We start from the raw sequence: 17,527 nt of genomic DNA, 5'->3' as shown, positions 1-17,527 counted from the left end.
AACCTGGTGTTGTGTGATTTTTAACTTTATACATTGGATAAGTTGGGACTTTTTAGCTTGGAGGAGAGAAAGTTGTGAGCTTAAATAGAACTGTTCAAATCATTAGGGATCTGGACATAGGGAGGCACTGTTCCCATCAGTGGAACGGGTCTTCTGTCATGTAACCATTCTATGATTCTAGTTGGAGAAAAAGCAAATACTGAACAATGTCAAGCTATACAAAAAAGCCCAAATATTAATAATACAGATTACAAGTTCAATTCTCCCAATGTTTGAGAATTTGAACTTTAATTTTTAAAACTAGAAATAAAATCATGAAATAATAATCAAGTTGTTGGATTTCCATTAATAATTCAATTAAATCACAGAGTCACAGAATGGTTATAGAACTGGGCCATTCAGCATCTGCACTGACTCCTTGAATTAGTATTGCATTTAATACTCTCCATCCATCTTCTCCACATAATCACTGCACTTTTTCCTTTTTAGATAGCTTTGACTGAGCCGGCCTCCATTACAGTCTCACGCAGCGCATTCCAAACCCTAAACACTTGTTTTTCCTTGTGTCCCATTGCTCCTTCTACCCATTCTGTCAAGTCCTCTCATGATTTGAATAGCACTATCAAATCACACCTGAATCTTCACTTTGCCAGTGTTTGTAACTGGAACCACATCCCTGGAACCACTCTCGTGAACCTTATGCACGTTCTCTAATGCTTTCTCATCTTTCCGAAGTGCTCAGAATTGGATACAATATTCTAGTTGCGGGTGAGCCAATGTTTTATACAATTTATAGTAGGAGAAAGTGAGGACCGCATATGCTGGAGATCAGAGCTGAAAATGTGTTGCTGGAAAAGCGCAACAGGTCAGGCAGCATCCAGGGAACAGGAGAATCGATGTTTCGGGCATGAGCCCTTCTCATGGATTCCTGAAGAAGGGCTCATGCTCGAAACGTTGATTCTCCTGCTCCTTGGATGCTGCCTGACCTGCTGCGCTTTTCCAGCAACACATTTTCAGCTACAATTTATAATAACCTTCCTTCCTAAATTAAAAATATTGTAGATGCAAAAAAAACTAAAAACACAAAATGGTGGAGAAATTCAGCAGGTCTGACAGCAGAATGTTCTTAAAAAAAAATGTCATATTGAACTTAAATGTCAACTCTGTTTTGTCTCTCTCTCCATTCATGCTGTCAGATCTGCTAAGTTCCTCCAACATTTCCTGTCTTAATAATCTTCTTGCTCTTGTATTCTATACCCCTATTAAATAAACTCTAGAGTGTTGCATGATTATTAATCATTTTTACACACTGTTCTACCACCTTTAAATGACTTGTATGTAATATATCATACAGCCACGCCCACCCAGCCTCAGGTCCTCTGTATGTCCTTATGAATTTTACCCATTATATTATGGTTAACTAATGCTCTTTAGGGAGGAGATGGGCTGAGATATAAAACATTTTTTAAAATAGATCATATAATTCAGATACATTTTTAATGGTCAGCAGTGATTTCACAACCAAGATATGATCCTGAAATTCAGCTGATGTTTATAACGACTCTTGATTCACATGATTAATTACTTTAGCAGAACTACTGAACTGAATCTCAGTCTTGTAATTCACTTGTATGTAATGACAGCAAATCTAGAGCATTCACAGACAAGTCTTCTCTCAAAAACATGACTTTACCAGAACAGAGAGAAGGTGCAGGAATGTTGCTTACCAATGGATTCTTCAAAGGCAAAAAGCACTTCTTTTCCATTTTGCAAGAGTGCATCAATTCGATTTCCAATCCACTTAAACCCTGGCAAGGTTTCCTAAAACAAAACAAACATCACAGTTAACAGCAAAATATTACTCCAAGTGGTGAAACTGGAATGTAAAGTACAACAGACATGAGTTAATTTTTACCCTTTTCACTTGCTCAGTGCTAAAATACCCCAACCTTTAAAACCAATGTATGAGTAAACAGCTTGTGAAGTGAACATATTCTGGTTTATTTAGTGAAATCAGGATTAACAAGTGTAGTAATCATAGAATTTTAAAAAATGATTTCACAGGATGACAAAGTCATTGGTTGGGTCATCCAGACCTTAATTGAAGTGCCAAGAAGAGGGTGCATATCTTTCCAAGGCCAATTTGCCAAATTATTTGCCCTTCTCATCATGTCCAGAGGGGAAAATCCACACTATATGTCAATGAATTGAGATCCCATGCCAAACAATTGTGTCTACTTATATTTTGTTTACCAATTAGAAATATAAATTAGTTACATCTGGACCCTCAATTAGCCATTGCAGCCAGTGTTTAATGTACTTCACAACACTGTTCTGAAATCAGTGACTTTTGCAGGGACAATGGTATAGATGTTAAGTATCTGGTGATATTAGAAATTTGTAGGTGGAAGATTAACAATTTCACAATCATATCCCCATTGTTCCACATGCACTTTTCCTACACAAGTTACTGAAGAGCAGTGGGAAGGAGGATGGTTAGTCATCTCAGTAAAAGAGACCTCATCTCAAATACAATCTAGATTATCTTTTGAAAATATCATTTTTTAAAAAGAAACCTACTTATTAAATAGATCAACACTTCTGAGCTGCTGTAAAATTGTACCTCACCTCAAAGTGAAAGCCTTCGTGAATTGCGATTGCCTGGAGGATTTTAGATGAGACTGTGGTTGCCAGCATATACACATCCTTCACATCAGCCGGATCTGGATGTCTGTCTTTCCAACATTTAAACATCCACCATCCAAGGAGAGCTCCAAGCTCATTTCCAGAAAACACCTTCCAACTTTCACTGAAAGACGACCCAGGAAACAAAATGTTTTCGAAATTTATTCATTCATGGGATGAGACATTGGTGGCTAGGCAGCATTTATTGACCATCTCTAATTGCCCAGAGGGCAGTTAAGAGTGAACCACATTGCTGTGGGTCTGGAACCACATGTAGGTAAGGTCGGCAGTTTCCTTCCATAAAGAGCATTAGAGAATCAGATGGGTTTTTCTGACAATTAACAGTGGATACATGGTCATCATTAGACTTTTATTTCCAGATCACCTCCCCAATTACATTATACATTTTTGTCATTTACATAAATGATTTGGATGCAAGCATAAGAGGTACAGTTAGTAAGTTTGCAGATGACACCAAAATTGGAGGTGTAGTGGACAGCGAAGAGGGTTACCTCAGATTACAACAGGATCTTGACCAGATGGGCCAATGGGCTGAGAAGTGGCAGATGGAGTTTAATTCAGATAAATGATTGGTCAGAGTATTGAGTACAGGAGTTGGGAGTTCATGTTGCGGCTGTACAGGACATTGGTTAGGCCACTGTTGGAATATTGCATGCAATTCTGGTCTCCTTCCTATCCGAAAGATGTTGTGAAATCTGAAATGGTACAGAAAAGATTTACAAGGATGTTTCCAGGGTTGGAGGATTTGAGCTGTACGGAGAGGCTGAACAGGCTGGGGCTGTTTTCCCTGGAGCGTTGGAGGCTGAGGGGTGACCATATAAAGGTTTACAAAATTATGAGGGGCATGGATAGGGTAAATAGACAAAGTCGTTTCCTGGGTTCGGGGAGTCCAGAACGAGAGGGCATAGGTTTAGGGTGAGAGGGGAAAGATGTAAAAGAGACTAAGAGGCAACTTTTTCACACAGAGGGTGGTACGTGTATGGAATGAGTTGCCAGAGGAAGTGGTGGAGGCTGATACAATTGCAACATTTAAGAGGCATTTGGACGGGTATATGAATAGAAAGGGTTTGAAAGGATATAGGCCAGATGCTGACAGGTAGGATTAGATTGGGTTGGGATATCTGGTCGGCATGGACAGGTTGGACCGAAGGGTTCTTTTCCATGCTGTACATCTCTATGACTCTGTGACTCTATACTGTCAAATAGCTTTTGACAATATTTCCACATGAATCAGTGTGTCCTTTGAGAAGCTGGAACGGAACAATAGGATTAATGGGGTGGCATGGTGGCTCAGTGGTTAGCATTGTTGCCTCTCAGTGCCAGGGACTCAAGTTTGATTCCAGCATTGTGTGCAGTTTGCACTTTTTCCCTGGTTTCCTCTGGGTGCTCTTGTTTTCTCCCACAGTCCAAAGATGTGCAGGTTAGGTGGATTGGCCATGAGGGTTCAGGGATGGCGTAGGAGTCGGATTAGATAGGAAAGGATGGGGTGGGATGCTGTTCAGAGGGTCAGTATGGACTCGATGAGCCAAATGGCCTGATCCCATATTATAGGAATTGTATGTATTATCATCGTCTTCATGATTATCCACCATGTTTACATAGAACATAGAAAAGTACAGAACAGAACAGGCTGAGGTTTAATCCTCATGTAAAATAAAATAAACTAATCTACGCACTCCTCAATTCACTGCTATCCAAGCGCACGTCCAGCAGTTGCTTAAATGTCCCTAATGACTGCTTCCACCAACACCGCTGGCAATGCATTCCATGCTTCACAACTCTGCATAAAGAACCTACCTCTGACGTCTCCTCTATACCTTTCTCCTAATATCTTAAAACTATGACCTCTCATGTCAGTCAATCCTGCCCTGCGGCAAAGGGTCTGGCTATTGCCTCTCATTACCTTGTATATATCAATCCGGTCACCTCTCTTCCTCCTTCTCTTCAGGAGATAAGTCCGAGCTTAGTCAACCTCTCTTCATAAGACAATCCCTCCAGTCTAGGCAGCATCCTAGTAAACCTTCTTTGCACCCTCTCCAAAGCCTCTGTATCTTTCCTATAGTAGGGTGACTAGAACTGGACACAATATTCCAAGTGTGGTCTCACCACAGACCTGTAGAGCTGTTGCAAAACCTCACAGCTCCTAAACTCCATCCCCCTGTTAATGAAAGCCAAAATATCATATGCTTTCTTAATAACCCTATCTACTTGGGTGGCAACATTGAGGGATCTATGCACTTGAACACCAAGATTCCTCTGTTCCTCCACACTGTCAAGAATCCTGTTTCCAATCCTATATTCAGGATTCAAGCTCGATCTTCCAAAATGCGTCACTTTGCATTTATCCAGGTTGAACTCCACCTGTTATTTCTCAGGCCAGCTCCGCATCCTGTTTATGTCACACTGCAACCTGCAAAAGCCCTCAATATTATCAAAGGCACCTCCAACCTTTGCATCAGCAAATTTACTAACCCCACCCTCAACTTCCTCATCCAAGTCATTTTTAAAAACCACAAAGCGCAGAGCCTCAAGGACAGAGCCCTGTTGGACACCACTCAACACTGACCTCGAGGCAGAATACTTTCCATCTACAACCTTCTGTCAGCCAACTAATTCTGAATCCAGTTAGCCAAATCCCCCTGTATCCCATACCTCCTGACATTATGAATAAGCCTACCAGGGGGAACCTTATCAAATACCTTGCTGAAGTCCATATACACCGCATCCACTGCTTGACCTTCGTCGACCTATCCCGTCACCTCCTCAACGAACTCAACAAGATTTGTGAGACATGACCTGCCCCACACAAAGCCATGCTGACTGCCTTTAATCACGCTATGCTTTTCCAAACAGTCATAAATCCAATCCTTTAGAATTCTTTCCAAAACCTTGCTGGCCACAGACGTAAGACTGACTGGTCTGTAATTGCCAGATATTTCCCTATTATCCTCGTGGAGAGTGAGGAAGCAAAGATCTTCACCAGCGGCTTAGCAACCTCCTTTCTCGCTTCCCAGAGCAATCTAGGATAAATCTGGTCGGGCCCTGGGGACTGATCAATCTTAATGTTTGCCAAAATTTCCAGCATATCAACGTCATCAATCTTGATCTGGTCAAGCCTGTTTCCCAGCTGCTCAAAGTTCTCATTCACAACAAGGTCCCTTTCCTTTGTGAAAACCGGAGCAAAAAACTCATTTAGGGCTTCCCCTATCTGCTCAGACTCCCCGCACAAATTCCCAATGTTATGCAACAGTGTAAGAAAGTAATGCATTTCCTAACGTCGGGAATTGTGCCACATTCGCACTGAACATTTTTCCCCAAGTCTTAAGGCTCAACCCTTGCTTCAATAAGGTTTTACAGTGTTCTACTACTCTTCACGTGGTCAACTGAGATGCACAAGTTATCTTACTGCAGAGGGTATTACAACTCAACTCGTCCACAAATAACATGGAGAGGAACCCTGACCATTTGTCCAAGTGCTTTTAGAAAATGCCCCCTAACCGTGAATCATCAAGGCCAATAGAAAAAATCCAGCTTCATTAGCCCACTCATGGTAAGAGCTAAATGATGTGGCTTAATATTAGGGCAGAACCCCGCCTTCAGTCACAAAGCCACTAGAACATAGAATGTTACAGCGCAGTACAGGCCCTTCGGCCCTCAATGTTGTGCCGACCTGTGAAATTAATCAGATGTCCATCTAAACTACACCATTCCATTATTATCCATATGTATGTCCAACGCCCATTTAAATGCCCTTAACATCGGCAAGTCTATTACTTTGCAGGCAGGCCATTCCAAAGAAACTACCCCTAATATCTGTCCTAAATATATCACCCCTCAATTTAAAGCTACGTCCCTTTGATAGCTTTCACCTTCAGAAGAAAAAGGCTCTCACTGTACACCCTATCTAACCCTCTGATTATCTCATACATCTCGATTAAGTCACCTCTCAACCTTCTTCCCTCCAATGAAAACAGCCTCAGTTCCCTCAGCCTTTCCTCGTAAGACCTTCCTTCCATACTAGGCAACATCCTAGTAAATCTCCTCTGAACCCTTTCCAAAGCTTCCACATCCTTCCTATAAGTGACCAGAACTGTATGCAATACTCCAGGTGCGGCCATACCAGTGTCTCGTACAGCTGAAGCATGATCTCATGACTCCGGAACTCAATCTCTCTACCAATAAATGCCAATACACCATATGTCTTCTTAACAACCCTATCAACCGGGGTGGCAACTTTCAAGGATTTTATGCACCAGGACACTGAGATCTCTCTGTTCATCAACACCCACGCCAAGAATTTTACCATTAGCCCAGTACTCTGCATTCCCGTTATTTCTTCCAAAGTAAATTACCCACACTTTTCCACATAACGCTCCATTTGCCGCTTCTCTGCCTAGCTCTGCATCTTATCTATGTCTCTCTGTAACCCGCAACATCCTTCAGCACTATCCACAAGTCTGCCCAACTTAGTGTCATCCGAAATTTACTAACCCATCCTCCTATGCCCACATCCAGATCATCTATTAAAATTACAAACGGCAGTGGCCCCAAAATGGATCCTTGCAGCACACCATTGGTAACTGAGCTCCAGGATGAACATTTCCCATCAACCACCACCCCCTGTCTTCTTTCAGCTAGCCAATTTCTGATCCAGCTATTGTTAGCTCACTAGGCGAGCTAAAAATTCTTCTCAGTGATCAACTGTACAATCAGGTTCAATGATTCAACTTCTAAAACCAAAACTGAAATTGACAGAAACGCTTCACAGACATTTGTTTCATAATGCATTCAAATGGCGTTATGTTGTAAATGATTTGAGACTCAGGATATGAGCTTTACTACCTTTCAGAAAGGGATTGTGGCTGTTTGAAGATACTAATGGAGCTTCAGAGAACCCACAAATCACAGCTCATGATGTAAAAGGTGTGATCAGATAATTACGAGCAATAATAATTCACACAATAATCTATTTCAAACTTTTCAAAGTTTCCACATTATTCTAAATTTAAACAATTTGGGTGGGGTGTAGAAATGCAACGAAATGTTGCTAGGTTTGGATGAAAAAGGTCACAGACCTAAAGCGTGTGCATGGGTGATCCCTCCTCTCCTAATACATGAGCAAAGGTGGCTTCCATCTTACCTGATCAGCTATTTAGGGGGAAGTGGGTGTGTAGTGGAAATGTCACTGGACTAATAATCCAGTCGCAAGGAGACATGGAACATTGGTTCAAATCCTACATGGCAGATTGTGAAATTTGAATCCAATTAAAATAACTGGAATAAAAACCCAGCCTAATGATAACCATGTGCCCGATGTTGATTGCTGTAAATATTCATCTGATTCATCAAAGCCCTTTAGTTCACTTGTGACTCCAAAACAAACAATGGTTGCATCTTCACTGCCCTTTAGGCAATTAGGGATGGGCAATCAATATTGCATAAACAAATACAAAAAATTCAATTTGAACAAGTCCCAAAAGTTTTCATTAGTTGGAGATCCAACTGTGGTGGCAACCATTGAGCCTGATCCTGCCTTTACCCAAATCAGTTTGGGATCGGTTAGCTCAGCTGGCTGGACAGCTGGCGTGTGATGCAGAGTGGAGCCAACATTCGCTGAGGTAACCATGAAGGAGTCTCCTTCTCAATCTCTCCCCTCACTCAAGGTGTAGTGACCATGGGGTTAACCCACCACTTGGTCTGTCGCTAATGAGAGAGCAGCACTCTGGTCTGGTAAGACTATGGCGACTTTACCCAACAGCCATAGTCTTCAGCACAAAAGAGTGGAGAGCAGAGAAGCAAGAAACATGGTTTCCCAGTTTTCTGTCCCTGTTATTTTGTCTAAGACACAGCAGTTAGTTACGGCCTAACGCAGAGACCACTGGACATGGAATCAGGTTCTAATAAGAGGTTTCTCAGCTTCACACAACTCTGTAGCATGGGCCAAAAAGTCATTTTGTGCAAATTTTAAACAAACCTACCAAATCCAAAGACTCCTAGTAAAAGAAGCCTATTATTACAAATCTTCTGGTAGTCATGGTCTTCAAGATAATATTTATCATTGTAAATGACTATGGCAATATTTCATATTCCATTTTACCACATCATAAGGTGTCTTTATGGAATGGACTTCAAATATTTTTCTTTCAATTTGTTTCCCTTCATTTATGTAAAATAAAATTCAGGATAGGCAATGTTATATTCAAATTATTAATGTTATTTCAATTTCAAATAACTTAGTTTGGGACATTCTGGAGGCAAACAATATGTGATGAAGTCAGTTACCAATTTTGACTCAATGGAATGCAGGCTTATAATGGAAAAGTCCCTCCACTGCATAATGACCTTTGGTATGAAATTGGCCCAATATCACTTAACTTCCTTTGAACTTTTAAAATATCTATAAATGTAATGTTTGTTTTAGCAATTTGAAGAGAAAGCAGTGAAGTGCCCGGACACGTCTGGGATTGTAGGCTGCTGGCAGACTGTATCCACGTGACTCCCACATGATTCATTCACTTCCCTAAAAAGGTCATTCTGATTACGTTGCAGGGTGTTTTACAGGTCAGCAAGACTGCACACATTATATGTTTGTTCCATTCCCTTTGGAGATCTGACAGCTGCTGGCTAAGCCAGCATGTACTACCCATTTCTAACTGACTCTTGACAGGATGGAGGTGAGCTATTTCCTTGACCCACTACAGTCTATGTTGCACCAGGCTGTGCCAATAAGTCTCAAAATTTGCTGACAATGCAAAACTTGGAAATGAATGGGCAGAAACTTGACATTTGAAAGTTATTACACAGAAGTGACAGGACAAAGTATTGTACAATTGTAAAGTTGTGCGGAATCAAAGACATCTGGGAGTGCATATATGCACAAACATTGAAAGTGGCAGGACAAGTCAAGAAAACATTTAAAACGCATACAGGATCCTGGATAGATAAACAGACACACAAAAATGAAAGGAAATTACACTGAACTCCTGTAAAGGACCAGCTTGTTTTCAATTAGAGAACTGTGTACATTTCTAGGCATCACACTGAATGAAGAATGTAAAGGCTTTAGAGAGGGTGCAGAAATGATTTATGAGAATGGTTCCATTATGTTGCGTTCTCTGGTGAGTGCGTCATGCTGGTGAAGCAGCACATATCCCAGGATGGCAATAGACTTGGCTGCAAATACAATAATGTCAGATTGTTGCTGAGCGAGGCTGTGGGACAAATCTCCCAATTTCTGGCACAGTTGCCCAGATACTCTCATACATATACACAGAGTAAAAGGGAAAAATAAGCTGAGACTAACTTTTAAAGAAAAAGGCAAAAAAAGCTACTTTCTGGCAAAAGTCTTCCTCTTGAAGGTAAAAAAGGCAAAAGCCTCTTCTGGAGTACTGTGTCCAGCTCTGGTTGTCCAGCTACATGAAGGATATCATTAAGCTGGAGGCCGTTCACAAGATATTTATCAGAATGGTGGCAGAAATGGAGGATTTGAGTTATTGGGACAGGCTGGGACTTTTTCACTATCGGACAAAGTACCTCCCACTTCCTTCAGACCAAACGAGTAGCGATGGGCACCCTCATGTGCCCCAGCTATGCCTGCCTCTTTGTCGGGTACATGGAACAGTCCATCTTCCACACCTCTTCCTCCGCTACATCGATTATTGTACTGGTGCCACCTCGTGCTCCCACGAGGATGTTGAACATTTCATCAACTTCACGAACACCTTCCATGCTGACCTCAAGTTCATCTGGACCATCTTGGACACCTCCCTCTCCTTCCTGGACCTCTATCTCCAGTGACAGACTCAACACAGACATCTACTTCACACTCACTGACTTCCACAGCTACCTGGACTACACCTCCCAAAACCTTACCTCCTGTAAAAATGCTATCCCTTACTCCCAATTCCTCTGCTTCCGCCTCATCTGCTCCCAGGAATACCAATTCCACCACAGAACATGCCAGATGGCCTCCTTCTTCAAAAAGCGCAATTTCCTCTCCCACGTGGTCAACGATGCCCTCCAGCACATCTCCTCCACTTCCCGCACCTCCACCGTTGAACCCCATTCATTCAATTGCAACAAGGACAGAACCCCCTTGGTCCTCACCTTCCACCCACCAACCTCTGGATAAAACGCGTCATCCAGCTCCATTTCCGCCATACACAAACAGATCCCACCACCAGGGATATATTTCCCTCCCCACCCCTATCTGCGTTCCAAAGAGACCATTCCCTCCGCGACTCCCTTGTTAGGTTGCCCCCCGCCCCCACCAATGCACATTCCACTTCCAGCATCTCCCTTGCCACTGCAAGATGTGCAAAACCTGTGCCCTCAACTCATGCCTCACTTCTGTCCAAGGACCCAAAGGATCCTTCCACATTTGACAGAGAGTTACATGTATTTCCATACACGCCATGTCCTGTATCCGGTGCTCTTGACGTGGTCTCCTCTACATTAAGGAAACAGGATGCCACTTGCGACCGTTTCAGAGAACATCTCTGGGACACATGCACTAAACAACCCCACAGTCCTGTGGCCGAACACTTCAACTCCTCCTCCCACTCCAACAAAGACTTGCAAGTCCTGGGCCGCCTCCACCAAACTCGAACCACCCGACGCCTAGAGGAAGAACACCTCATCTTCTGCCTTAGGACCCTCCAACCACACGAGATCAATGTCGATTCACCAGTTTCCTCATTTCCCCTCCCCGCACCTTGTCCCAACCCTCCAACTCAGCACTGCCCTACCTGTACATCTTCCTTCCCACATATCCACTCCACCCTCTAAATCTGACCTATCGCCATCCCCCACCTTCATTTACTTATTGCATTACCAGCTAACTTGCCTCAGCCCCACCCTTCTCCCATTTATCTCTCAGCCCCCTTGGGCCACCCCTCATTCCTGATGAAGACCTCATGCTCGAAATGTCAACTCTCCTACTCCTCAAATGCAGCCTGACTGGCTGTGCTTTCCCAGCACCACACTTTTGACTTTTTCACTGTGGTGTAAGTGATTGAGGGGGGACGTTACAGAGGTTTACAAAATCATGAGGAAAATAGGGTTAATGGCAAGTTCCCCCCCATCCCCAAGAGGGGGTTGGGGGTGGAGGAAGTGGTTGGTGGTGGATTTCAAGATAAGGGATCTACTTTTAAGATGACATGAGAAAGCTTTAAATAAAGAGTGGCAATTTATTTTTAACACAGAGTGGTTCGTGTGTGGTATAGACTTAGAGGAACTGGTGGATGCGGATGCAGTTATGTTTAAAAGATATTTACGTAAGTACATGAATAAGAAGTGTTTGGAGGGATATGGGCTAGTTTAGTTTGGGATTATGCTCACCATTGTCTGGTTAGACTGAAGAGTCTGTTTCTGTGATGACTCTAACACTTTGTAATGTTCCAAAGTCTGTCAATGTGATGTTCCCTGCTATTGTCATTTGCGTGCTTCTGGTACCAAAGTTGATGCTGGGTGGTCTATTGAGTTTTGCCTTTTATTCAACATTGTTACAACTGAGTTGGTTGCTCATTAGCCAATTCATAAGGGAGTTAAGAGTAAATCACATCAGAGTCTGGAGTCAGGCAAGGTCATAACAGGCAAGGATTGTAGATTTCATTCCTTGAAGAAATCAGTAGCAAACTAAAACTAGATTTTTTTTTGAATGACAGGTTTCATGGTCCCCATTACTTTTCATTCCAGATTTATTAATAAACTTACATTTTCCACCGGCACTCAGAATTAAAAATTCAAAACAAGGATCCATCCTAATAAAGGAAGAGCTCCTTTCTCTTTAGAGGATGCTTACAAATTACAAGCAAATGAAGTATATTAAATAAAGACCCATGCCAACATCTCGGTCTCACCTGCTGCAGTGCTCCAGTGAAGCTCAACACAAGCTGGAAGAAACACAACTCATCTCCACTTGAGGGCCCTACAGCCTTGAGGACTCAACACTGAGTTTAATAATTTCAGAACATGAACGTCTCCCTTCTTGTCAATTACCTACCCACACCATCCCCCCCAAGTCCTCCTATGAAATGGCCTGTTTATCAGCACAGCCAACCGATTTTCAACTACTCATAGATCTCATTATCACCTATCTAGCCTCTCTTCCTCCCTGGTTTACTGTTAACAACCCTTTGGCTGCCTACTCTTTTTTTCTCTCTCTCTCCACCTATCTGCTTACTCCTTTCACCCACACTCCCCTCCCCCAAACTCCAATTTAGCATAATGTGGGAACGCCTCATCTTCCGCCTCGGAACACTTCAACCCCAGGGCATCAATGTGGGAACGCCTCATCTTCCGCCTCGGAACACTTCAACCCCAGGGCATCAATGTGGGAACGCCTCATCTTCCGCCTCGGAACACTTCAACCCCAGGGCATCAATGTGGGAACGCCTCATCTTCCGCCTCGGAACACTTCAACCCCAGGGCATCAATGTGGATTTCCCTCATCTTCCGCCTCGGAACACTTCAACCCCAGGGCATCAATGTGGGAACGCCTCATCTTCCGCCTCGGAACACTTCAACCCCAGGGCATCAATGTGGGAACGCCTCATCTTCCGCCTCGGAACACTTCAACCCCAGGGCATCAATGTGGGAACGCCTCATCTTCCGCCTCGGAACACTTCAACCCCAGGGCATCAATGTGGGAACGCCTCATCTTCCGCCTCGGAACACTTCAACCCCAGGGCATCAATGTGGGAACGCCTCATCTTCCGCCTCGGAACACTTCAACCCCAGGGCATCAATGTGGGAACGCCTCATCTTCCGCCTCGGAACACTTCAACCCCAGGGCATCAATGTGGGAACGCCTCATCTTCCGCCTCGGAACACTTCAACCCCAGGGCATCAATGTGGGAACGCCTCATCTTCCGCCTCGGAACACTTCAACCCCAGGGCATCAATGTGGGAACGCCTCATCTTCCGCCTCGGAACACTTCAACCCCAGGGCATCAATGTGGGAACGCCTCATCTTCCGCCTCGGAACACTTCAACCCCAGGGCATCAATGTGGGAACGCCTCATCTTCCGCCTCGGAACACTTCAACCCCAGGGCATCAATGTGGGAACGCCTCATCTTCCGCCTCGGAACACTTCAACCCCAGGGCATCAATGTGGGAACGCCTCATCTTCCGCCTCGGAACACTTCAACCCCAGGGCATCAATGTGGGAACGCCTCATCTTCCGCCTCGGAACACTTCAACCCCAGGGCTAGCTTATCTCTCCATGCTTCAGGCTCTCTGCCTTTATTCCTGATGAAGGGCTTTTGCCCGAAACGTCGATTTTGCCTGTCCTCGGATGCTGCCTGAATTGCTGTGCTCTTCCAGCACCACTAATCCAGAAATAAATACCAACCTTGCCCAGTTGCTTCCAGTCCTGAAAGATGGTCACTAGACTCAAAAATTTAACTCTGTTTTCTCTCCGCAAATGCTGCCAAATCTGCTGAGTTTCTTCAGGAATTTCTGATCTTGTTTGTTTCAGATCCACAGTTATTTGTTTAATATTAAAGATGTATTTGCATATGTCTAATTGTAGAAAGTAGCTGTTTTATTCAGAACGTTTTTAATAAATATAAATGTCGGGACCATTTTGTAAAATGCAATTACTGACACTCACTCTTCTTGTTGTTCTGCAACTGCAAGTCTGTCTGCATCGGGGTCTGTGGCCAACACAATTCGAGCAGCTTCACTCTCAGCCAGCTTGATTGCAAGAATCTAGTAAAATAAAGCAGGGAAAGGTCACATCAGCTAGGTCCTATTTACAGTAAGAGTTCAACACCAAGTTGTGCAACCACCTTTGGCATGCAAATATGTTGCAGACTGGCTGAAAGAGAGACAGAGAAAGAGAAAGAGAGAGAGACAGACAAGACGAGAAATCCAATTTTAAACCCTCCATGAATCCCACAGACACAGGAGATCGTCTCAGTGTGAACTAAATGAATGATCCAAAAATCTGAGACCTATAATTCCAGTCGCTGTACCTGCTGACGCCAACATACATAATTCATCTTTTGAAAAGTGATCAGTGGGCATTACCTTGAAGCCCAACTGGGATATCCTATAATTTTGCACACAATTTGAAAACTACAGCAGCACTCTAGCAAAACCCCTATAACAATATTTAAGGTCATAGGTCAAAAATCTTAAGCTCCAACTTTTATAAACTACAGAAGCACCCAACTAGGATTCAAATATAACTTCACGTTACAACCTGTGTATCACCATTATGAGTATACAGTACCAAACTAACAAGGAAACCGGGTCAGATTATTTTTAACACTGTAATTATTGCATTGTTTTACTCGATTAAAGTCAGGGCTTCTGGAGTGTACCTTCAGCTGACTAGACCCCAAGCTTTAGTCTTTCCTCCTTAAACTGGCTTCCTCCTTTAAGACATTCCTCAAAACTTACCACTTTCACCAAGTGTTTTCGTGATCTGAGTTAGTATCTTCTTAAAGTTGCTCATGGGACATGGGTATTGCTGGCTATTTAGGCAAATAAGGTGATCAAAATTGTCCACTGTACTCCAGATGTGGTCTCACCAAGGCCTTGTACAGATGCACCTTATCCCAAATCCAACCTTCCAACACAGCACCGCGCTAATGACCTGTCCTACCTGTCCACTTCCTTCCCACCTATCCGGTCCACCCTCCTCTCCGACCTATCACCATTACCACCCATGTCCATCTACCAATCGCACTCTCATTTGCCCTCCCACCAGCCCCACCCTCCCATTTATCTCTCTACCCCTTGGCCCATAAGCCGCATTCTTGATGAAGGGCTTATGCCCAAAACATTGATTCTCCTGCTCCTCAGATACTGCCTGTCCTGCTGCACCACATTCTTGACTCTAACTACATGTATGTAGTGTTGGAAGACAGGCAGTAGAATGGATTAGAAGATCAGTGTAAATCAAGAAAGGGCACCTCCACAAAGGCAATTAGGGAAAGACAAAAATACTCACATCTTATGAAAGAATATCAAGAAGTGCTTAACTCTTTGCCCAGAATTTATTCTTGGAACACAGGTACAAGTTACAGTTCTTTTGTCCATTTAATTGCAAAATCCACAGTCCTAATAAAAGTTCATTATGCATACAGCTTGTAGTACCATTTTGAATGGCATGTCAAATTCAGGTATCAGTCCTTTCTGGACAATTTTCACAGGTTTTTCATTAACAAGTCACTTCTGTCCCATTAATAAACTGCAAGGCAGTACTTGCTAGTTCAAGTGCTACAAGTAAAAATAGTACTTTCTGTGATTAGTCAAATTGCAAATGGAAAGGAGACAGCTGTAATATCCATACATGATCAATAGAAAAAAAAGTGTAGTATCAGAGAACTGGCAGACATCTAAAATTATTTCTGTATTCAAAAGAGGAGAGACTACAAATACAGAAATCTACAAACCAGTCAGTTCAAAATTAAATGTTATGAAAAATACCAGAATCACTATTAAAAAGATATCAAACAGCATTTTCATATGAGGACTCTCCCACTGTGGTGTCCCAGTATTACTTTGTTAAAAGGGATAGAGTCAGAACAAATTTAGCAACTCAAAACTAGGCAACCAAGAGGCACTGTGGACCACAGCATTTGTAGAACTGCATTCAAACACAACCTGTTATAATGATTACTTCTGTTACCATTAGGCAAGGGAGCAACGCTGGTTAGATAATCTATATAGAACAGAAAGGACAACAGCTCTGCAAAAAAAAAAGGTGCCAACCTTATTTAATAACACAGAATTTTCCTACCTATCTTTGTGTCATCAGCAAATTTGATAACCATATTTTCCACCCCTTTATCAAAGTCATTTTACCGAAATTGACAAATTAAGGTCCCAGTACAAATCTCTACAGACATCAATCATTACGTTTGGCCAAAGACCATACCGTCTGTTTCCTGTAGCTAGCCAATCTTCTTTCATGCTAAGACACTAATCCCCTAGCGAATTGGTTTAGCTCAGGTGGCTGAATTGTTGATTTGCAGAGCAGTATGATGTCAACAGTGTGGGTTCAATTCCCATCACTGGTTTGAGGTTACCATGAAGGATTCTCCTTCTCAACCTCTTCCCTCGCCTGAGGTCTGTGGCCCTCAGGTTAAATCACCACCAGTCGCTTCTCTCCAATAAGAGAGCAGCTCCTATGGTCTGGTAAGACTATGGTGACACAACAACGACTACCCTTAGTTCACTGAGGATGTTACTAGACAAGTTAATGAGGGTCGAGTGGTGGATGTGGCGTATTTGGACTTCAGCAAGGCATTTGATAAGGTTCCCCATGGTAGGCTCGTTCAGAAGGTCAGGAGGAATGGGATACAGGGAAATTTTGCTGTTTGGATACAGAATTGGCTGGTCGACAGAAGACAGCAAGTGGTAGTGGAAGGAAAGTATTCTGCCTGGAAGTGGTGTTCCACAGGGCTCTGTTCTTAGGCTTCTACTCTTTGTAATTTTTATTAATGACTTGGATGAGGAGATTGAAGGATGGGTTAGCAAGTTTGCAGACGACACAAAGGTTGGAGGTGTCGTTGACAGTATAGAGGGCTGTTGTAGGCTGCAGTGTGACATTGACAGGATGCAGAGATGGGCTGAGAGGTGGCAGATGGAGTTCAACCTGGATAAATGCGAGGTGATGCATTTTGGAAGGTCGAATTTGAAAGCAGAGTACAGGATTAAAGACAGGATTCTTGGCAGTATGGAGGAACAGTGGGATCTTGGTGTGCAGGTACATAGATCCCTTAAAATGGCCAACCAAGTGGACAGGGTTGTTAAGAAAGCATATGGTGTGTTGGCTTTCATTAACAGAGGGATTGAGTTTAAGAG

The 17,527-nt window shown here is 43.1% G+C and overlaps 1 protein-coding gene across 5 annotated transcripts in view; it reads right to left on the bottom strand.

The window, feature by feature from the left end:
* pgm2l1 (phosphoglucomutase 2-like 1) overlaps positions 1–17,527 on the bottom strand; it is a 147,589-nt gene that overhangs the window by 17,647 nt on the left and 112,415 nt on the right. For all 5 annotated transcript variants that reach the window (XM_043692556.1, XM_043692557.1, XM_043692558.1 and 2 more), the window contains 3 exons: positions 14,322–14,419; positions 2,629–2,809; positions 1,728–1,821 (listed from right to left, as the gene is read on the bottom strand). In XM_043692556.1, coding sequence (XP_043548491.1) covers positions 1,728–1,821; positions 2,629–2,809; positions 14,322–14,419 — 373 coding nt within the window. The remainder of the gene's footprint in view (positions 1–1,727; positions 1,822–2,628; positions 2,810–14,321; positions 14,420–17,527) is intronic.

The sequence above is a fragment of the Chiloscyllium plagiosum genome, chromosome 6 (genome assembly GCF_004010195.1).
Source record: "Chiloscyllium plagiosum isolate BGI_BamShark_2017 chromosome 6, ASM401019v2, whole genome shotgun sequence".
Classification (NCBI taxonomy): Eukaryota; Metazoa; Chordata; class Chondrichthyes; order Orectolobiformes; family Hemiscylliidae; genus Chiloscyllium; species Chiloscyllium plagiosum.
This window is presented reverse-complemented; position numbering and strand designations above follow the sequence as displayed.